This window comes from Chaetodon auriga, chromosome 16 (genome assembly GCF_051107435.1).
Source record: "Chaetodon auriga isolate fChaAug3 chromosome 16, fChaAug3.hap1, whole genome shotgun sequence".
Classification (NCBI taxonomy): domain Eukaryota; kingdom Metazoa; phylum Chordata; class Actinopteri; order Chaetodontiformes; family Chaetodontidae; genus Chaetodon; species Chaetodon auriga.
In genome coordinates this window covers 16,481,749-16,503,913 of record NC_135089.1, presented here as the reverse complement: position 1 = coordinate 16,503,913, position 22,165 = coordinate 16,481,749, and the positions used below count along the sequence as shown (strand labels likewise).

Genomic DNA, 22,165 nt, shown 5'->3' with positions numbered 1-22,165 from the left:
GGTGTGAAACATCCTACAAAGGCTGTGTGAGCAGCTGCACCGAGATCACAGCTGTAAAAGCACACACTCATTAAAAATACACACTCTCATTAAAGATACACACAAACAATAACAGACACAAACAACGCCAGCAGAGGTGGAGCAGCAGAGGCTGTCTGGGGAGCAAACGCTGCCAGACACCAGCGGTCCTTGTGGACTAGGCAGCAGAGGCCTTTAATATGCATGTATGCATGCACACACACACGCAGACACACAGACAATGTGTGACTCAGAGTGTGAAGGTTGTCTCGGTCACCACAGATGATGCATAAATATGTGTGTGTGTGTGTGTGTGTGTGTGTGTGTGTGTGTGTATGTGGACATGTTGTGCTGTTACAGTCACACCAGCTCTCACAGAAACATGAATCCAGAATAACAGGAAGCTGCAGCAGCAGAGGTGGTATTTGACCATTTCAGGTGTGCCAGGATATGCAGTTCATGGCTGGTTCATATTTTCAGGACTTCACATCTGTCCCATCAAAGCCTATTCAGAGCATCGGGTTCCCAGCAGCTACTCACTGACAGGTTTACAGTGGTCTGAATGGGAACAGTGGTGCCATTATTTTACTGACTGATTTACACTATTTGTATCTCGAGGCAGATAAGGTGAGGCCAGTGTGGTACATTACATACACAATGACAGTTAAAGGTGCATGAAATAAATATAATTGACAGAGATGTATGTAATGGCAATCCAACCAATAGTTGTTGAGACATTTCTGTCCTTCTTGTGTATTTAAGCCTCTCTCTGCTGAGGTTTAGGCCTCTAACTTTAAATAATCCACCTCCATCTAACTTCATTTTAATTTTCATTTCACAGTGAGGGTTGGACCTCCAAGTGTGACAGCACTGCGTTGCCAGAAGTCTCCTTTATTGAGCCTTATCACGTCACTTAAGCCGGTCCTTTGTTCTTCGAGTTAAATGAGTCATTAGAAGATAATACTCTATAATACTATCTGACTGTAATCCATGACCCACACGCCTGTCTGGTGGGCCCTGGGGTGTCTTCAAGGACAAGAAAAGAATAAAACGCAGTAGAATATGATTTATTCAGAAAGAAGGCGTGATAGTTTTCAGGGATCCAGGCTCATTGCAGCTTTGTCCTCAGAGAAGCCATGACAGTCGAGGTGAAGGGTCACAGGTTGAGGTCAGGCCTTAAAGTGGGTCATTACACTCAGCTGAGCAGCCATTATGTTCATAGCAGTCATGGGACTCACACACACACACTCATACTTACTCTAATGTGAACATATTTTACACATTAGGATAATTGTTTTCTTCGTGGGGAGTGCTACTCAGCTTGTAAAAACAGCTGGCAGTAACGTCAACTAGTCTGTGGCTTTGTCGAGTCTCATGTCACAGTGATGTCAGAGAAAGACGTAGGTTGTCTCCGATTGGGCTTCAAAAACTTTTTTTTTTTTTTTTTTTAACAGAAATCTTGTGTTGAGAGCTTGAAAAGCAGCAGGAAGGGTCAAATAAAAGACAGTTGCCTTGCATTATGGGAAGTGTAGGATCTAGTGGATTGGCGGTCTGGTTTTGACCATTCTTTTCTTTTAGCCGTGCCAGCGTTGTGGCTTAAGGGAGGGCCGTGCGTTGGTCAGTCCACATCAGCCTGTTAGCACTGACACCGTAAGAATGTTAGCATGTTGACGTTAGCATTCAGTTCAAAGCATCGCTGTGTTTGAGTACAGCCTCAGTAGACATGAGACACCCTGAAGAGTCATTTCCTGTATCCGTGTCACGTGGGTGTCACCACTGACGGCCCATTAGGAGACATTAGCGGCAGGTCTGGAGTCCATTGTTTCCAAAGGGAGAAATGACTGTGAGCACAGATTGAGACCAATTCTTTCGCCTCAGAGTCACCAAAGTAAATACTGGACCAATTTTTCACAAGCCACATGTCTCCTGAACATTTTGACTCTGAAATGGTATTTTTCAGACAGACACATCAGGAGAAAAGTCACTTTGTGATTAGTCTGTTTCAGTAACACATTCTGAGATATCTGAGCATATGAAGCTAATATGAGTCACTGGCACTATAAAGCACCAACATTAAACTCGTACTGTATCTAATGTTGTATTGTTTGGACATGGGCAAGCCATCAGATGCGTCAGTGCTAAAAATGCCCAATGGGAACAGGGGGAGAGGCAATTACAGCCACTTAGGAGACAGGAAGTGTACAGCATTTCATACCACTGGCACAGCCTGTGATAGGTAATCTTATTATAGAGCTTCTTTGGCCTCACATAGACTCGTTTAGTCTGTTTGTTGCAAGTTCCCAAACTTTATGAACATGCAACACAAAACCTCTGGAGAACTGCTTAAAGTGTGATACTTGTGTCTGCTGTTTTTTTTTTTTTGATTGCTCCTCTCCACCAAAAGAGTGATTTATGGTGTGACTGTAGTTGGAGTTAGTGCCCCTTTTCTATCAACTTTATGTCAGTTAGCTACATTATCACAGTGAGCCATGTCAGGATTTGTTAATGTGATAATGATAATGTGAAAATATAAAATCACACATCGAGTTGATAAGGTTGGGAGACACCATGTTTTACGCTGCTGTAACATCTATACTGTTACAGACTTTATGGAAGCCCCTACACGTCCTTGTGTGTCTTAGTTAAATACAACATACATTATTTAATTCATGAGGCCGTGCCTGCTGTTAGAATATGCTGAATCTGATTACAGTCTAATTCTGGCCCTCAAACACAGTCTGTCTCATCCCATCCATGACTAAAACCATTAGGACCTGGGGCCTAAAACGGCAGTTCGCTGTGCGACTGTTATAGTCTACATGCAGAAACAAGAGGCTGAGTGTGTGTGTGTGCATGTGTGTGCGTGTGTAGCAAAGTGATTTGTCACAGCACACTTGGCTGAACAAAGAAGTCCCCTCACCCTGTAACATCACAAAGACAGGCTGTCGCTACGTCGTGATTGGTGGAAAGCATACACTGTGTCATGTGATTGGTGCATTGCCCAAGGGCTCAGTTATCATGAGTCAGCCCCTTTTTTCTGCATGAGGGAGGAGGGGGAGACAGACGAAGGGGGAGAGAGACAGACAGGCAGAAGGGTGGTGAGAAGTTTCTTTAGGTATCTGGGAGGAAAAACTAGCTTTTCATAAGTAGAAACTCAAAGAAATACGAACTGAAATGTTTTTATTAAAACTGTGTGATCTCACACCTTACACAAAAGATACAGAAGGGAATGCTAACTGTTTTTTTTTTCAATTATGTACGCAAAAATATCTGTATAAACTGGAAATAAATTGTCTCAAGATTCTATACAGTTCACCAGTTCAACTCCAGTATTTCAACAGAAAAGATGACGAAAGGAGCACGGAACGCGGGGATCCACGGCATGATTGAAGTCCCTGGTTCAGAGGGAGAAGGCAAAGCGTCTGAATGTGTGCCTTTCGACAGACTCAATCATCATTTCAGTGTGTTTTATCGCCTGAAACTCAAAGGAATGAGTCAAGTGGCAGGCCAGAAATCTACATGAGAGAACATGGAAACTATGAAAGCGGAGAAAAGGTGATGCACTCTGTCTTTAGAAAAACACCACATCTCAAAAACAGCACTGAAATGACTGCAGTGAGCGAGTGTGTGTGTGTGTGTGTGTGTGTGTGTGTGTGTGTGTGTGTGTGTTTGTGGAGGACTGATACACTCATCATAGAGTGTGTGTTAGAAGCGTCTGTAGTAGCGGTGCGGGGGTCCGTAGTGCATGGGCAGGTCCATGACGTGATGAGGGTTGACAGGAGGGTTGTGGTGGTGATGGTGGTGGTTGTTGTTGTTGTTGTTATTGTTCAGGGGGGGCAGGTGCTGTAAAGGGGGCACGTAGGGGGCCGGGGGCAGCTGGTGCATCATCACCTGGTGGTACATCCTGCCCTGGGGCGGAGCCGGCGGGTAGCGGGCACGTGGAGGCACGAAGAGGGGAGCTTGTACCGCCTGCGGCTGAGGAGGGGCCAGAGGGTTTGGGTTCGGGTTGGGTTGGTTTTCAGGGGGCGGACCCACACGTGGTCGCTTGGCGTCGGTGATGGGCTCCGGAGGGGGGCCGACCCTCTTCCCTGAATTATCTGCTGGAAGGTGAAAAATAAGAAGTCACTGATGAAGCCTTGTCTGATCTTCCTGTCTGGTTTCATAACACGGTGACGTTGTTGTGAGGCTTCCCTGGAGGTTTCAGTCTCCCCCCTGTACACACCGGCCTGCCTTACATGCTTTACACAAACACACTGACACAAACCAAACACAGGAAACACCCCTGCAACTGCTGCCGCTTTAAGCTGTAAACAGCCAACTTGTCCGGATAAATAATTGTTAAAGAGACAAAGAGGAAGCAGCAGAGAGGAAGAATAATGTTGCTGCAGTGCAACATTTCCCTGCTGTGGAGCAAAATTCACCACATTTCTAGATCAGTCTCAGTAAAGATGAGGGAGACGATTAACAGGACAGAAATACTGAGCAGTAACTGTGACACTCGGCACTGACCTGCAGACTTCTTATTCAGCTCTGCCTCGCCTTCCTTCTGGATCTCCTGAATGATTCGCTCGTCGTCTTGCTGCAGAAACACGCACAGAAGTTGTTAACATTAGTGCAACTGTTGCACTGTTTAGCACAGTGAACTCAACTCTTGTGGTGCTCAGATAATTAACTCGTGACAGCTTTAAAGAAATCCTCCAGGCTAGAGGTCACAGGAACAACAGGAACTTCTTTACAAGACAATGCAACACAACAGCAGTACTACCTTTATCAATACTACTACTACTAACACTGCTGAGACTATTTCAGACATAACTCAGGTCATTTCTGAGGTTGTAGCTTGTAAGGTGTTGTTGGAGGGGAACATGAGGAAGCTCAGGCCGGTCAGAATCCCCTCGTGCATCTCTGCAGCTTCAACATGTAGCTTCCAGCGTGGGCTCAGTAGTTATGTCTGAACCTTGTGATGCACAACTATAATTCAAGCTTTGGCCAGCACAGTGCTTGTTTGGCTGCAGGCTTGTTGTGTCTGAGTCTAATGAAAACTGTCTCCAGTGAGGTCAGAGCTACTGTCGTGGGTGGGACAGCAGTTTGCCATTAACCAGTGTGGTCTAAACTGATAGAGTAGTGGCCGTGTTCTTCTCTAATCTAAAAATAAACTTTTGGGTTAAGTGAAGATAAAGCTAGCGAGACGTAAAAAGGAAAAGCTTTAAATGATGATAAGACGGCAGTCAGCCCCTTTCACCGACTCTCCTCTGGCCCTCTGGTTACCAGCATTTATCCATTTCTTGGCAATGCTTTCAGGACCAGCTCTTGGCCAGCGAGAGCTGCTGGAGAAGCTCCAGCTCATTAACTGCTCAGGGACTAATTGTTGTTTCTGGCTGCCAGTGACGCTGTGGCCAGTTCACTGTGGGCTACCATGGAGTCAGATGGCTGGGGTCAAAGTGCAGGGAGAGGCGTTTGAGAGCGTAAAAGACCACCACCAACATCTTGTGGCTGAAAACTAAAGAGGTAATGTCACTTAGGCCCTTCACTGTCCTCACGCTACAACGTCCGGAAGAAAGAAAGAGTCACTTGTTAACATGTCTAGGCTTACCGTGGGGTCTGTCCAGAGGGAGCACTTGCGGCAGTGGCGGCAGGGAGCGCCTGGAGAGCGAGCGTGCTGGCAGAAGTGGTTGTAGCCAGTGATGGGCTCTCTGCAGAGGTAGCACATGAAGCTGCCACAGCGGCACGACATCCTGTTGCAGCCCTCCGACTTGACCAGGCCCGTCCCGCACTTCACACACTTCCTCACCCGAGCTGCCGTCATGCGCTCCTCGCTGCGGCGCGGGGCAGACGGACAGGCACAGTTAAAAACAATGAAAAGGAGAGTGAGAAACAAAAGAATTAAAATCAACAAAAAGAAAGAGAGAAAAAATAAAGGCAACACTGCAAAAACATGTCCCTGACTTCGTGGCTGCGGATAATAACATGAACTTTCTCCTGCCGCTCTCAAGGACAGAGTCCTCCGCGTGTTTTCTTAATCTTGGTGTGAAATGAGAAATCGGTCTCCTGCTCATGTTAGTATTTTCTTGCGGGCATTAACAAAAGGCCGTCACCCAGAGCTTCCCTCTCAGGGTCAAACTCACACACTGTTCTCCTTTGAAGTAATTTAATTGAAGTTGTTTGCTGTGTCTTTACCACAAAGTCAACATGACTTTGGGATACAAGAACAAATCAAAGTATCGGCCTAAACAGCCCACCAAGACACAGACCCACGGGGTGATCGACTGTCAAACAATCCAGCCACTTTTTTTTTTTTTCCTTCATGGCAGTTAACATTTTATCATTTTTCCTGCAGGCAGGCAGATATGTCAGAATTGATATGGTTGCAGCCAAAAGCTACATGACATGGTAAGTTGATGTTTAGCTTTGCTTCAGCACAGGAACGGCAGACTTCACCTCTAACAATGAAAGCTACCATACAGAGAGAGTTACAGAATGTAAACGAACAAAACCTAAGTACAGTAAGTACAGGGTTTAAACAAGGGCAGCGCTAACCTACAAGCAGCTGACAACAGGGAAGTGAATGTTGTACCAGGAACTGATCATCTGATCAAGGGGAAAACACAGAGAGCTTTAAAAACCGGAACAACTGAACAAAGAAGTTCTATCTGCTCCCAGGACCAGTGTAACCTGTTGGCAGTCCCTTTATGGGAGGCAAACTTCCAGCGTCTTCCCTGACATACAATGACATCAAGCCAGCAGCAGAGGAGGAAGAGGTGACATAAATACAGCCCTTAAGGGACAGTCATACGAAATAAAACTGACTGTGTGATGTAAAATGTGAAATGTCATACTTATGTGTGTAGACTTTCAGGTTTTCATTGGGCATCTACAATATCTTGATGTTTCCTTTCATGTAGCTTTCATCTGTGCTTGTGAGATATTTTTCATATATTTGATGCGTGACTGTCTCTGTACTCTCCCTTAGTGGAATACAGTGTGTGCCAAACCAGTTTTAAACTCTGTGTTTGGGACCAAACCCCAAAATCTTGAGGGGACTACTGTTGAGATTCTTTCACTCGTGTGCTGTTACAATCATCAGGTCAGTGCCGCTCAGACCAGCTCCACTGATCTTTCCACCAGGCCACTTCCTGCTCTTTCAGCACCAGGAAGTAAGAAGATGTGTGAGCGTCTCAAAACAGGAAGTACTGCCTAAGGGCCAGCCGGACCACAGGAAGCAGCCGGCCTCTGCGCTTCCTGGAGTGTTGTCCGGGACACTAAGCCGTTTACCCAGCATCCCCTCTGAGCGAGGAGGAGCAGAGGGGACAGCGATAAAACAGAGGTGCCCTCAAAGAGTCAAAATGTTCACGGGAGGAAAACACTGGAGATAACTGGAGGTTCAGTTGTTTGAGTTTCACGATGTTGTCCTGTACGGATCATGATAGGTGACTTCTGGGAGCTGATCACGGAACTGCTTCTAGTGTGTTTTATATCAGACAAATCACGGGTTTATTAAGATTCTCAGCACCAAAAAAAAATCCACAAATCAAAAGACCTATAATCTGTGTATGAGAGGCTAAGTGTGGCTGTGTGTTTTAGCCCTGCTTGTTTCCGTCAGACCACTTACAAGAGCACCCTCATACGGATCTCGTCTCTCTCCAGGACCTGTTCACACGTCTTCCCCACATGCTGCTTCCACTGGACGTGGCACTTTCTACAGCTCTCCTGAAGACAAAGACAAGGAAGGAATGAGACATAAGGTAGCGAGAGATTCTTCTTGCTGCATCTGCTCCCCTGCAACTGTCTTAATATGTCATGAAACAAGAAGCAATGATCCCACATTTCCACACCACATCCATCACTCCTCCTCTGACAGTATTCCAGTGTACTGCTGAGTAAGAGGAACACTGCAGTCAGGATATTCCTCTCCAGCCTCTGCTCTATATGCTGCTGGTGCTGCCACTGCAGGGACTTGGACTTGCACAGACATAGCTAGGTGTGGCTCTTCTTGCAAATGAGTGTGTGTGTGTGTGTGTGTGTGTGTGTGACTGCAGTAAGAGTGTGATTTGCTTGCCACTGACTGCTTAGTTGCCTAGAAACAGCAACTCCATCCTCCAGCTTCCAGCCTCCTTTGACGCGTCAGCCCAAGACGTTCAGTTAAAGGACGTGTGGGGCAGACAGCATCACTGCACACGCGCACGCATGCACACACACACATTCAATAGGTTGTTTCCCTTGCTAACCCTTAGCTAAGTGGTGTCACCATAAATATTTGAGGCCACTCATCTAATATTGAAGAGCGTGGAATATGACAGCTGATGCAGCACAGTATGATCCACATCCGACCCTCAACCTCGGAAGAAAACCCTGCACTGGTCAGAAATCCAGCCTCTACGTCCTGTGCCATCTTTACACAGCCTGCAGTCACTGTGCTTTTTTTTTTTTTTTTTTGGTTATGTGCTTGGGCTCCCACAGGCCTGTAGCTCTCATAATATTCACTAAGACAGCTGTGTGTGTGTGTATGTGTGTGTGCGTGTAAGGTCAGCCAGAGGGTGGAGAACTGGGCTGGAGACAGCAGAGGTTTTGTTGGCATTTGGAGCGGTTTGGATGGAAAAACCACCGAGTCTCCAAAGCCAAACCGTGGAGCCCATTCAGAAGCTTCAGGCTGAGGATGAGCTCTCAAACAGGTAACAGATGAAGAGCAGACCAGCTGCATTCACGTACCTGCGGCGTTTCTGGTTCATAAGGGAGTGTCCAAGCACAGAGGAGCATGAAACACAGTTGAGACAGTGTGTGTGATAAAGTATGATGAGAGAGCTCTCTCTGGACTATGATTTCAGTTAAACAAGGGTGTTGAGAGGAGGAGGAGGAGGAGGAGGAGGAGGGGTTATGTGCCAGCCAAGAGGTGCACAACTGGCCTCAAGTGTCAAGAAAAAGCCAGCTCACACAAAGACAGAGAGGCAGAGTGAGAAGGGGAGGAGGACAGAAGGCAGAGTGGTGAAAGATCACCCCCTAGTGGTGCCCTAAACACCAGGAAGAAGGGCGCCACGAGAGCGAGTGACAGTGAATGTGCCACTGACAAGCTGCTGAATACCAGGAACACACCTGAGTACTTATAGTGTGACTAAAAATACAGCCGGTGACGTCGGAGACAACCCTTGCACAGGGCGTGTCTCCCCCCACCCCCTGCGGGTGTGTGGTTGGAATGTGACAGAGGTTGTAGACAGACAGAAAGACAGACAGACAGACACACACACGCACACACATGCACACACCTTTATGATGTACAAGTTGCAGCAATGTGAACAATTGAATCTTGGAAATTCTGCATGTTCAGCTACTTTACTTCAGCCTCTACATCCACTCTTCCCATCCACCCCATCTTGTTCCTACTTGTCCTCCATCTCCATTCACCGCACTCCTTCCCCTCTCGCCCTACCCTTCTTCTTCATTCATACCTTGCCTATCTTCTTCACTTACGGTGCAGGCTGCAGCAGCCCTTATAAGGCAGTGCAAACAGCTTGCAGAGCTTCTGATTGGGGGGCTGCATTGAGTCTCTGTGAGTGTATGGGTGTGTGTTTGTGCATGCATCGTTTTTTTTTGGTGGGGAGGTGTCTTTTACTGCAGTCAAACCTGAGTGCAGTGCAAAGGGTATGGAAGAAGAGAAGAGATAAGAAGACAGCATGCAGCTTAATGTGCTGTGATATAAGATGCTTCTCTGGGAGAACTGATGAGATAATGCGGTGCATGTGATAATGTACGAGATGTGAGCTGGTGCTACACAACACTCACAGATCCGCAAAAACACACACAGATCCAGCGGCCTACATTTCACATTCCTCTGCTTTCATGAAGTAATCACACACAGACCAGGAACACGCCTGTCCAAATGTCCTCATAACCACATGTGGAATACATTAGTGTCCGCTTGTGTGTGTGTGTGTGGATGTGTGTGTAGGTCAGACAGAGCCATGGGAGGGGAGCGGGAGAAAGGAAAAAAGAGGGAGGAGAATCTGGGTCAAACTTGATCTGAAACACATTTGAAATGGTGGAGGAAGCGTGTCCAACCACTAAGAAACCAGTACGAGGGGAGTGGAAAGTGCAGCTAGCCAATGAGGTGGCAGTGTGGGAGAAAGTGGGTGGTCTTATGGAAGTATGTCAGTTACATAATGAAGCCCCTCCCTGCTGGGAGACCGAGCAGGCTGCTGAGCGACTGTACGATTGTCTTCATCCGTGCTAATGCTGATGGCTACCAAGGGCAAGGCTAGACAATACCAAAAAAACCCACGGGAAAACGAGTCTGTGCAGGAATGTGACAACAGCTGGGTTTACGAGGTTGTTTCCACCAAACACAACATAACACATACATCCTCATTCCTGCACACATTTAACAGGAAGCAAGTTGTGTTAACTTTCATTGCACTTACTTAGAAAAACAAGCTCTGTTGTACTCAGCTCAACAGGGTGTGTTTAAGAGCAGTGAGGAGAATACTGTCTCCTAACAGTTAACCTAAATGTGCAGTCGTCTGCAGAATAGTCTTCATACAAGGATCAGACCAGCAGATATCTGGTGCATGTCTAACTTTTTGTATCTCTGGGTGTGTGTGAGAATGTAATGGAGTACAGCTGTGCAGTTCCACTGCAGGGCAGCCACTGTGAGCCTCTGGCTCCATCTACAGGCAAATGGACAGAATTGCAGGAGAAAAGATGGAACATCCTGGTCTACACTTAATACATTTCTGTGAGCTCAGAGGTTTGTTGACTACATTTAGGAGCCTGCTGCTTTTCAGGCAATGACTGATTGATAATGCACAGCTTATACAAAGACCATCTCACAATCCAGCCAGTAACAGAGAAGTCACTGCAAAGAATTGGGTTTAAAAAAATAGAGGTCCACTGTATATCCAGAGGAAGTGCGATGTACAGTGAGACTTTATGGTCTGACCGCAGACAGCAGGTGCCAGCGTGTAACAGGAGAATTCTATAAAAGTATCATAAAATACTAAAAAGCTTAAAGGGGAACTGAAATGATTTTACACCACAAAGAGTGTTTACAGGTCTTAGTGAGTACTACTGCATATGTGAAAAGTTGTGTAAAGCCTTTGTGCCTTTATCAGTTGGGCAAGAAGTAGGACCATCCCTCGTCCTGTTATCGATCCAGTACTGCCTTATTTTGTGAATGAATCTGTATTCAAGTGGTCGTTGAGGGGGGAGCTGTGTTTGAACAGTATGGCTCAGCACTGGACACGCTGCTCTTCAACTATCTGATCGCGCTACCCTGAGAGCAGGGGCTGTTTTTCTACTTAAAAATATCAAACAGGAACTACATTTTGTCCCTGTTCCTCTGGTCAAAATGCAGGTTTAGTTCCTCAAAAAGGTTCTTGGTCTCCTGCTAAAGTTCCTGTGGTGGAAATGCCCTATAATACAACCCCAATTCCAAAAAAGTTTGGACCAACAACAGTTTTACTAAGTGTCCCTGAGCCCATGCAGTCACATCCTTCATCACAATCATGTGTTCACACAGTGCTGAACCTCTCTCTACCCTCGCCTGTGAGCGACTGAGCCTTTCCAGGATGCCCCTTTCATACCCAATCATGATGCTATCACCTGTTACCAATCAACCTGATTACCTGTGGTGTTGTTTGTACCAGGTGTTTTTGGAGCATTCCACACAGTCTTTTGTTTGAAACATGTTGCTGACATGAAGTTCAGAATGAGCAGATATTTACAAAAATCAATGAAGTTAATGAGGAAAAGTGTTCAAGATATTATCTTTGTACTTTTTACGATCGACTACACTGTGTGTCAGAAAGGATTAGCAAATGATCACGTTCTGTTTAATTGTCGTTTTACACAGCGTCCAAACTTTTTTTTGGATCATGGTTGTTGATTACTTTTTCCATAGGCAGAGTCTTTGTTTTGATCAAGAAAAAGTAATAGAGAAAAATGCAGATGACAGTTTCCAAGAGCCAAACGTGGCATTTTCAAACTGTTTGTTTTGCGCTGAAACTACACAGATATTCAATGTATACATGTAAAACAAGGAAAAGCAGCAAATCTCACATTTGAGAAGCTGAAACCAGAAAAAGTTTGGCATTTTTGCTTGATAATGGTGATTAATTTCCTCCAAACATTCTCAGATTCTTAGCTCACAGTTACTGGAGGACTTGATGCCATTAGGTAAACATACACACTTATTATGTCGGGTGTGTTGACACAACCTCATCTCTCTCCCCCCATTCTGGGAATGTGGTGATGGCAGGAGTGTGTGTTACTTGTGTTGAGTCACAAAGAGACTGTGGTGGCGTGGCAGGAGCGAGACACAAGAGCAGAAACAACAAGAGACAAAGACATGAAGCGGGAGAAGGGAGGCTTTTTGTTTGTGTGGTGAGAGCGAGAATATGATTGTAGGTATGCTTGTGCGTGTTTCTGCCAGATAATGGACTGGAATCCATGTGACAGCCTTGGCAGACACAAAGCGACGCCTCCCCCCTGCATTCCTCAGACAGAGGGAGGAGGCCCAGAGATAAACAGAGAGGGAGACAGAGGTGGCGACCTCGCCAGATGGAACCATTTCATCGCATCCATAAAACTATTCATCAATCTTTCCCCTCTTGCTGATTTTGATCTGCGTCTCGTGTCGAGGCTGTACGGAGGTGATTTATGCTGAAATGGTACATGCGGAGCGTTTAGGTTTTACTGTCGCTGCCGACTGAATTATTCATGATGTCTCCTCTTGAAGTCAAATCCAGCTTCAATCTCTCTTTTGTACAGTATGATTGAGCTCTCACATATGTGATTTCATCAGAGGATGTACATACTGTGCAAGAGTCAGTGTGTTAGCCTACATTTGACTGTGAACAGGGAGAACAGTGACAGTACAAAAGGCTGGTGTGTTTAATGAACTAAATCAATACAGAGTAGGCCTTACCTTGCGACACCGAGGGTTGGGACAGCTAAACAGTGACATGTCTTTGTCCAGCAAGGCTGGGAAGTTGCAAAATGGGCACCTGAAAAGGCCAGAGAGGAAGGAGGGTTAAGAAGGAGACAGTGACAGCGAGAGGAAATGTATGACGCAACCAGCCGTGAGACACAGACAACTGCGGAGAAACACAGAGGCATTATTTCAGGTCCCTTATGAGCGTACAGACCCCCTTTAAGCCATGAATTAACATGCATCCATTCTGACTAAGTTGCAAATTCAAAGTGCATTAAAAGCCTGAAATGGACAGTCGTTTGCAAACCAAGCTGGACAAGCAACTGGAATATTATCGTACTGGTGATGGTGAGACCAAGTGTTTGCTGCCATCATGAAGGAAATGTGCTGCAACTAATAATAACTAATAAAGTATTTCCATTATGAATTCAAGTGCTGATTATTTTCTCCGCCCACAGATTCGTGGTTTTGTCTACATAACGTAGGAAAATGTTGAAAAAGGCCCGTGGCACTTTTGCAGAACCCAGGTTGACGTCTCCACATTAGCTGGAATTTCCTCACAAAGAAAAGCAGAACGTCTTCACATCTGAGAGGCTGAAACCTGAACATTTTCTAAAATGACTAAAACAATTTATTGATTATCAAAATAGCTGAAACTACAGTGCTGCAGAAAAGGAAGCTTAGTGGTGGTGACGCTGAAGTCATGCAACCGTGGTACAGTTCAGCTTTTAGCTTTTTACTTCTGCCAACTGAATTTCCACTTCAACAGTCGTGAAAGTTCCGATTATCTTGCTGAACATGATGTGTAAGCATCCTACATTTTGGTTTGCCACACAGCTTATTTTCTGCAACAATGCAAAATCCAAAATGGACAAATACCACTGGCTTTTTGTAGAGAGAACGAGGGCGACCTGACAAACATATGTCATCCCTGCAGCACTCGGCTGATTGGCGAATTGTTTCTGCTCTATTAAGTATGTGAACATTATGGAACAAGTGTGCAACAACGCATAGTGCAAAGGGGATCCATGTTCAAAGTGTACATGACAGAGTTGAATGAAGCTAACCCACATGCAAACAGTTCAAACACAAGACAAATCCAGGGTGTGAACACACACACACAAACACACACTTACCGCACGAGTTCATCAGCACAGGTGGCAGCGACCGCCTCCTCCGCCTGCCTCTCATAATATTTACACAGTATGTTCTCTGGTAGGACCTTCTCCAGCTCGCATACTGGGTAGGAGCACGGGCAGCCCCCCTCCATGCAGCTCAGCTCAGACTGAACACACACATTAACACACACACACACACACACACACACACACACACACACACACACACACACAAACACTTAGCACGCTGATGCAAACAAACACTGAGTGACCAGGTTATTTTGCACAATCTGATGTATGTAAATGGCGTTAGGTAAAAAATTAAAAACACCTATAATTAGATTGCAGTGCAGTGTTTCAGTGAAGTCTAAAAATCAGCCTGCAGAGACTTAAACCTGAACCGTTTCGACTACTGAAATCACTTTAAATTGCGTTATATTGAATGATATGACTAATCATTTATAGTTGCCTGGCAACATTAAGAGTTATGTCCTACTCAAATTTGAGAAAAAGTGTGAGTGTGTGTGTGAGTATGTGTGCGTGCACCTACCTTTCCGGAGCCAAATACTGCCTCCTGAGCGTATTTGACCAGGCACTCTTTACAGAACAGGTGGCCGTCTGAACACTGCGTCATCTTCTCGAAAGCGAACTCGCCGTAGCAGCAGCCACACTCGATCAGCTGGCCGTCCTGCACAGACAGTCGTACATACGCAGGTTTTACTTAGCTCGGAGGTTTTCAAACTTTGTTTTTTTTTTTTTGGAATTAGGGACAGTGTCAAGTACTTAAAGGGATTAAGAACTAAACTTAACCCACAAAGCAACCAGTACCACTCCAACATATTCTACAAGTGGATTTCTTTTCAAAGACATAGAAAACTAAGAAAACCAATTACATTCAGCTCTTTGACTTTGAGGGAAATACTGGAGGATCTATTTCAATATGGGTCCCAAATTTGCTGTAACCAGAACAATAAATAAATATACAGTACTGTGCAAAAGTTGTGAGGTATGAAAAAATGCTGTAAACTAAGAATGCTTTAAAAAATAGAAATAAGAATTGTTTCTTTTAAGCAATTTACAAAATGCAAAGTGAGCAAACAAAAGAAACATCTAAATCAAATCAGTGTTTGGTGTTGCTACTCTTTGCCTTCAAACCAGCATCAATTCTTATAGGTACAGTTGCACAAAGTCAGGGATTTTGTAGGATCATAGTCAGGAGTATGATCAACCATTTATACCAAACAGGTGCTAATGATCATCAATTTCACATGTGGGTTGAAACGCAGTCATTAACTGAAACAGAAACAGCTGTGTAGGAGGCCTAAAACTCCAGATCAGCCAAACTCTCACTCTGCATCAGCAAGGTCTCTCCCAGACAAAGATTTAAAGAGACTGGGGTTTCAAGATGTGCTGTTCAAGCTCTTTTGAAGAAGCACAAAGAAACGGGTAACGTTGAGGATCGTAGACGGGCCGCACTTCTGCAAATGGAGCTGGAGATTTGGTCAGGATTAATGGTGTCCCCACAGAGCCCTGATCTCAACACCATCGAGTCTGTCTGGGATTACATGAAGACAGAAGGATTTGAGGAAGCCTACATCCACAGAAGATCTGTGGTTAGTTCTGCAAGGTGTCTGGAACAACCTACCGGCCGAGTTCCTTCAAAAAACTGTGTGCAAGTGTGCAGAGAAGAATTGATGCTGATAACGACAAAGGGTGGTCACACCAAATACTGATTTGATTTAGATTTCTCTTCTGTTCATTCACTACATTTTGTTAATTTGATGAAAATAAACTATTAACACTCACATTTTTGAAAGCATTCTTACTTCACAGCATTTTTTTCACACCTGCACAAACCTTTTGCACAGTACTGTATATTCAGCAGCATCCATGTGACAGACTAACCAATACCATCCTGAACAAACCTTTGAACGTGTTGTCTTTAAGAGTAACAACAGGTTGAGGTATGTATGGTTCCTACCTTCTTGTATTCATCTTCATTGACCTGCAGAGCCAACAGGAAGTCCTCATGCTGGAGAGGGTCAAAGGAGTCTGGTTATCACAGGGTCAATGATAAACAAACTGCACTTGTATTATACTTTTCTAGCATAGCAGACAAAGCACTTAGAAAGAGACTCCCAGTGACTATTCTGTCCCCACCGGTGTGACTGTAGCGCCTCGTTTTATTGCTTGCTGTGTCCAAATGCTTTTTTTTTTTTAGCTCCTACATAGAGCTTGCTTGTCACCTGAAAACACCAGAGATGTTACATTTGCTAAATGAGGAGCACTAGACCATAACTGATGTCTGTCTAAATGAGTTTGTAACCTAATGAGTAACATAACGTCGTCAAGTGGCAAACAAATATATTCCCCTTCAGACCTAGCTTAAAAAAAACATAATAAAGGCAGACAGACATTTTGCTACAATGTAAATCCAATATAATAGTATGCTGGTGGAGAAAAATAATGCTGAGAGCAAAATACACTAAACTCACTGTTATAATAATGGTGAATATTCTACATTCTCCAAACAGACAGGGTTGTTGTCCTCTGCATATGAAAAAGCATACGCATTCCTTGTATGTGTACACATACTGGGCCAATAAAAAGCTGATTCTGATGAATAGCTTTCAGAGAAAAAAAACATGTCTACTGGGTGTGTGTGTGTACCTCTGCCCATTCCTTGGCCTTCTGCTGATAGAATGTAAGCTCCTTCTGCAGAGACGCTTCCAGATTTATCCAGATCCTGCAGTAACGACGGTCGTTCTCCAAGAAATACATCCTCTTGTCAAACTTTACTGAGCCTGGTGGACAGAGAGAACCAAGTGAGTGAGACAGCCTGCAGCAGCAGCTAAAAGGTCTTCCCATAATGCCCCTGCAGATCTGTAGTCAAACTCAGTTACTGACACTACATGCACTGCAACTAAGTGTACTTAAAAACACGCACATGCAGGTGGGTGTCTAGATTATAGCATCTGGTGTGAGCAGACAGAGAAAAGTGAAAAGTTTTGTTCACCGTGCTCAAAATGGAAATCGATGTAGCAGCGCTCAGAGGAGGTTCTGCTCCTTCGTCTCTTTCCTGAGAGGTCACCTGAATCTTGCCACTTCTTCAGAGCTTCGCATAAGGCCTGTGTGAGTGGGGGTTAAAGAGACATGTGTAAAGCAGAGCAACAAAGACGAGAAAGGGGAGAGTCGGAATGGCCTCGCTCCGAGACCACGGGTACCTTGCGTGTGATTGCATAGTGTCCCTTCAGAGCATTGAGGGCCCATTTGATGTCCTGACAACTGAGCATCCTGAAATCTGCCATGAGCAAGTCAGCTGCCTGCATCACAGACTCAGGTCCCACCGTAGCCAGTTTGGCGTAGTCAAACAGGTCCTCGGTCACCTGAAAGGACCCAGAACAGATGCATAAAACACAGCACCCAGACACAGAGATGGACAAATAAAAAATGACACTGTCTACGTGACACATGAGGCTTTTGGTGGGGGAACAGCTGAATAATCAGGCTTCAATGAAGGAACTGAAGGTCTGCTTGTGCACTGTCTGCTGTTTCTTGTGAACAATTTAGAGAGCCTGAGGTGTCACTGGTGCACTAATCAGTAATGCATTTTACAGGGTTTAACAGACCGACACACACTCACACATACCTCAGTCTGGCTGTCTCCAGACTCCAGTAGGATGCTGGTCGGTGCTGCTGCGGCTGCTCCAGTTTCCCTTCTTGGATACTCTGGGTTCTCCAACAACAGGTTACAGATACTGGAGACATAACAGAGAGGAGCAGCATGTGAACAGGCTTGCACAGACACACTCAGGACATACTGTTAGAGATATGATGGTCTTTCATTACATGTCAACCTACACAGAACAGATTCAAGAATACAGATTTGGGACTGTGCCCTATTACATGTGTGGCAAAGGAGTGTACATCTGATTCATTTTTCAGCTTATGTGAGAGAAAAATATAATAATATCTTTAATAAATAAGAAATCTGGACTAGACAAAGGGCTAATTAATTAACAGGTAATTCATTTAATTAACTGAGAAGGTACTAATCACAACTCTACATGAAGTACTGGAGAATTGGTGCTTCTTACACATTCAGGTCTTTCACATTATTCTTTTGGATCAGTTCTGCTACATAGGCTTCTTGGACATCTGGGAATAGATCCAACTGTAGAAGATACACAGAGAGTTGAACAGGCGAGATGTAGTTGAGACAGAGGAAGTGAGAAAATAAAACTAAAAAATAAACTACATATGAACCATCTTTTGAGCTCACTGTGGCTTTCTGTTCCAATGTGATACTCACAACACCAGTGATAAGCGTTCTAACAAGGGGCTGCTGCTGCTCCACTCTCCCTCGTGGTGCAGAAGGACCAGGCCTCGCGTCCTCTATTAAGGGGATGCCCTCTGGAGCAGGAGGGACCGTGACCAGACCAGGGGCTGGGTTGACCCTTTCTAGGTTTGGAGCTTGAGCCACAATGACAAGAGCCTCTCTTCCGTTGTGGGGGACTGAAGCCGTGGGAGCTGGAGGAGCAGGAGGATTAGAGTTCACATTAGGCACCCTGATGTTGAGGCTGCGGGCTGGTTGGACCATGCTGGAGGGACCAGCCTGTGGCGGAGGATTCGGCACAGCCTCCCCTGGCGCCTGGCTCCCCAGGATGATCCGATGACCTGCCTCTGGAGGTCCTAGTCTCTCTGGTGCTGCAGCTATTAGCACTGCAGGGGGGATCACTGGTATCACCTGAGGGAGCTGAGGGGCCTGGACAGGAGGCTGGGCCGGGGCCTGAGCCAGGGGCTGTGGTTCAATCTGAATTAGATTCCCCTGCATGCAATTGAGTGACACGGGCTGCAGCAGGTTCTGGGGCCTAAGATGAAGCTGCGGGTGGGTTATTAGAGCAGAGGCATGGATGCTCGGCTGCTGGGGACGAACATCCTGCTTCACCTCCTTCACCGGAATGAGGTGTGGCCGTATGGCGGAGGTCCCAGTGGACTGGAGCTGCGTGGATGTACCGGGCTGAGACTGCATCCTTGTGCGAGACTGTGCAGATGAAGTACTGGCCTGAGGATTGTCTTGTGAATGCGTACTTGTACTCGCCTTTTCTTGAGTCTTTTTAGAAGAACTTGCAACTGCACAAGAATAATGTGTGGCACTGGTTGAGTTTCGCGTCTGGGGCTCCACTGTTGTGTGTGCTGAAGAGCCAGCTTGTGGCTGTGTGACTCCAGATGTGCCAGGCTGAGGCTGAATTAGTACTTGTAAAGGTGCTCTGGATATGGTGGCACTAGCCTTGGCGTTTGTGGAGGTAGATGGGGTTTGGATAGAAGAAACTGCATGGAGCTCCACTTTTATATGTGCTGACGTACCATCCTTTTGCTGTGAGTTTGTATTAAGTCTTGGCTGAGACAGTGTGTGTGATGAAGAGCCAGGTTGTGGCTGTGTAGGTCCGGAAGTGCTAGGCTGCACTGGTGTTCGTATGGCTGGCCTTACTGTGGAGGAGCTGGCCTTGGCATCTCTGGAGGTAGAGGGGGCAGGACCGGTGTCCCCTGTGGGAACCGCAGGAGTTGCGCTACTATGACCTACAACTTGAATAAGGTTGTGCGAGGCCCCGCTCCATTTTGCGGCTGGGCGAATCAGATGTCTGCGTGCAGGAGTTAGTGGCTGCAGGAAAACAGGCAAAGAGACAAACTGAGGGATGAAGGAAAACAAAGATGCTACTGGTGATGTAACTTCTGCAGCTCATGTTACGGATGTCTGATTTCATGCCAACTGTAGAAAAAAACACTTTTATACACTAAAATGTTTACCTTTTGTGTTCAAATTAACAGGAAAAATTCAAACAAGAAGTTTCTTTGATGTGCACAATAAAGATTTAAGATCAGCCACCTCCAGTATCCTGATGTCATCATCATCAGCATCGTCCGGGACTAGAACGGGGCTGCCTGGTACCAGAGTCACAGGCTCCTCATCAGAGTCATCAGAAATGGTGATGAGCTCCCTCTTATGGGCACGGGAGCCTACACAGGCACAGTGTGATGTCAATATTAGTACTTTTATGTCTTTTCAGTTGAGTGTGTGAAAGAGAAAAAAGGAAAGGACACAACAGAACATAGGCCAGAACAATGAGGACAAAACAGCATCACTGATGTGTTTTAACTGAATATTTTGTGTAAATATGCATATTTTCTGCTTTCTTCACTTCTCTATAACAGTAAACTGAATCATTTTACAGACCAGACAAGTTATAAATCAATCAAGCAAATAATTGTTAGCTGCAGTCCTAAAAATTAAGATGCTGGAAGAGGACGTGTGTGTTGTGATAATAGGGCCAATAGGACAAGCAAAGAGTATCTCACAAACATGTGCTAATGGAAGCATACTGTAAGATGTCATGCCACTAAATACCATAACCCTTAAAATATATCACCGTTAGTGATTAAACTGAGGCAAACTGACTGTGACAGTAATGGGTTCATTGAAGTGTTTGCAGTTTGAATTACATTTAAGCATGTGAGTGAGGTTATAAAGGTGTGTCTCACCTTGGCTGCGGTGGACGTTGAAGCTTGCCAGGTGAATGACATCGTCATCGCTGCCTCCATCTGCCATTGTGAAACTATACTTACCAGCACCCTGAATCAGCCCACACACAGAGTCACAGCTCAATCTATACGATCTATTCCACACACACACACACACACACACACACACACACACACACAGAGAGAGAGAGAGAGAGAGAGAGAGAGAGAGAGAGAGAGAGAGAGAGATTTAAGCTGGTATTCCCCTGGAATTTCAACAAAACAAGTCGAGAAGCGTTGGACTCCACCCTGGTATCATAAATAATGTTATGACACAAGGTTAACAGAGAACTTATAGTAATATGCGATTATCCACTGGCCAGTTCAACACACATGTTCGCAAAAGAGAACTTAACAGAGAGGAAGTTTGTGATAACGCAGAGTTAAATCATGTGGAGCAGGGCTGAAGGGTTAGGGTTCATGTCACCAACTAGGAATTACATTAATGTTAGCTAGCCAACTGAAAATTACACAAGAATCTGTTCAAACAATCACTCCGTCACCGTTGCTTGCTCGCCCAGCTCCAGCTGCCTTAGATCTGATCAAAGTTGGCATGAATTCATCTTACATGTTGTTACACAGCAGACGCTAACACGGCGAGAAGCTGACAATGTTGGAATACTAGCTACATGAACTTGCGTTGTACTCATCATCTTGACATTAGTCTGAACATTGTACCATTAGCTTCAAGTTTAAGATGCTGTCGATAAAAATAAACGTGTCAGGACAGAAATCAATCATTTCCGCTCACACACACGAACAAACCACTGCTTTCAGCTAAGCTAATGTTAATTAGCTTTGGCTTGCTAGCCAGCTAGTAGGTTAAGTAGTTAGCTCACTTCTGTCGGGATTTCTATTCATAGAAATGCTTCGAAACAGTCATTCGCAGTCTAACATTGAGGTATGAGAAATACAAATGCAGAAATATACAATACCGCAGCTTCGCGTTGGACAACCAGACCTGAACGCCTTGTTAGAGGACTGACAATCCGTGAATAACGAAACAAACTGCCAAAACAAGAACAGTAGCAACGTCACGCGTACGATGCCTTTCTCGACGTAAGGTCTGCGGCCCTCTGGGAAATGTAGTCGTAGAGGAAGAGGATGTTCTGGGCATTGTAGTCAGGCTCGGGTCACGGGTACACCCAAGACTTGGAAAGAGGATAGTCTATTTATATGTAGAAAAGCCACAAGAGCAGCAGAGTTTATGGCTGTGGACAGTCCTTGCTCCAAGCTAAATAGCATCATTATTGAGTAGCTAAGGTCACTCGAAAAGAGAAAGGAAAGAACAGTGAAGTCCTACTCTAAAAAGATATGATGGTGTAATTAAGCATATGACTCCAAAATAATATAGAGTGTCAATAATTTCAAATATCAAAATTATAAAGGGACAAAACATCAAAGATTTAAAAATCTGTATTGTATCTGGGTTTCCCCCATCATCAAAAAACATAAGTTCATTCTCAGGTCAGGGCCCTTGACCAAGGCGCCAAGCTGAGTGAAACCCTCGTGAAGAGGAGCGTTCCCTGTT

General features: G+C 45.2%; 1 protein-coding gene across 2 annotated transcripts; it reads right to left on the bottom strand.

Annotated features, from left to right (window-relative positions):
* Positions 1-3,181: 3,181 nt before the first annotated feature.
* rnf216 (ring finger protein 216) lies at positions 3,182-21,678 on the bottom strand. Of its 2 annotated transcripts, none has more exons than XM_076752542.1 (17): positions 21,570-21,678; positions 20,596-20,729; positions 19,943-20,073; positions 18,368-19,717; positions 18,153-18,229; positions 17,705-17,813; positions 17,280-17,441; positions 17,072-17,183; positions 16,726-16,859; positions 16,037-16,087; positions 14,606-14,743; positions 14,074-14,222; positions 12,932-13,010; positions 7,628-7,725; positions 5,612-5,834; positions 4,528-4,597; positions 3,182-4,118 (listed from the first exon to the last, which is right to left on the bottom strand). In XM_076752542.1, the coding sequence occupies exons 2-17, from the start codon at positions 20,660-20,662 to the stop codon at positions 3,724-3,726; spliced, it is 3,345 nt and encodes a 1,114-aa protein (XP_076608657.1). In that variant the 5' UTR covers positions 20,663-20,729; positions 21,570-21,678; the 3' UTR covers positions 3,182-3,723. The 2 variants fall into 2 exon arrangements, with proteins under 2 accessions (XP_076608657.1, XP_076608658.1); XM_076752543.1 differs by having other exon boundaries at positions 3,182-4,115.
* Positions 21,679-22,165: the final 487 nt, after the last annotated feature.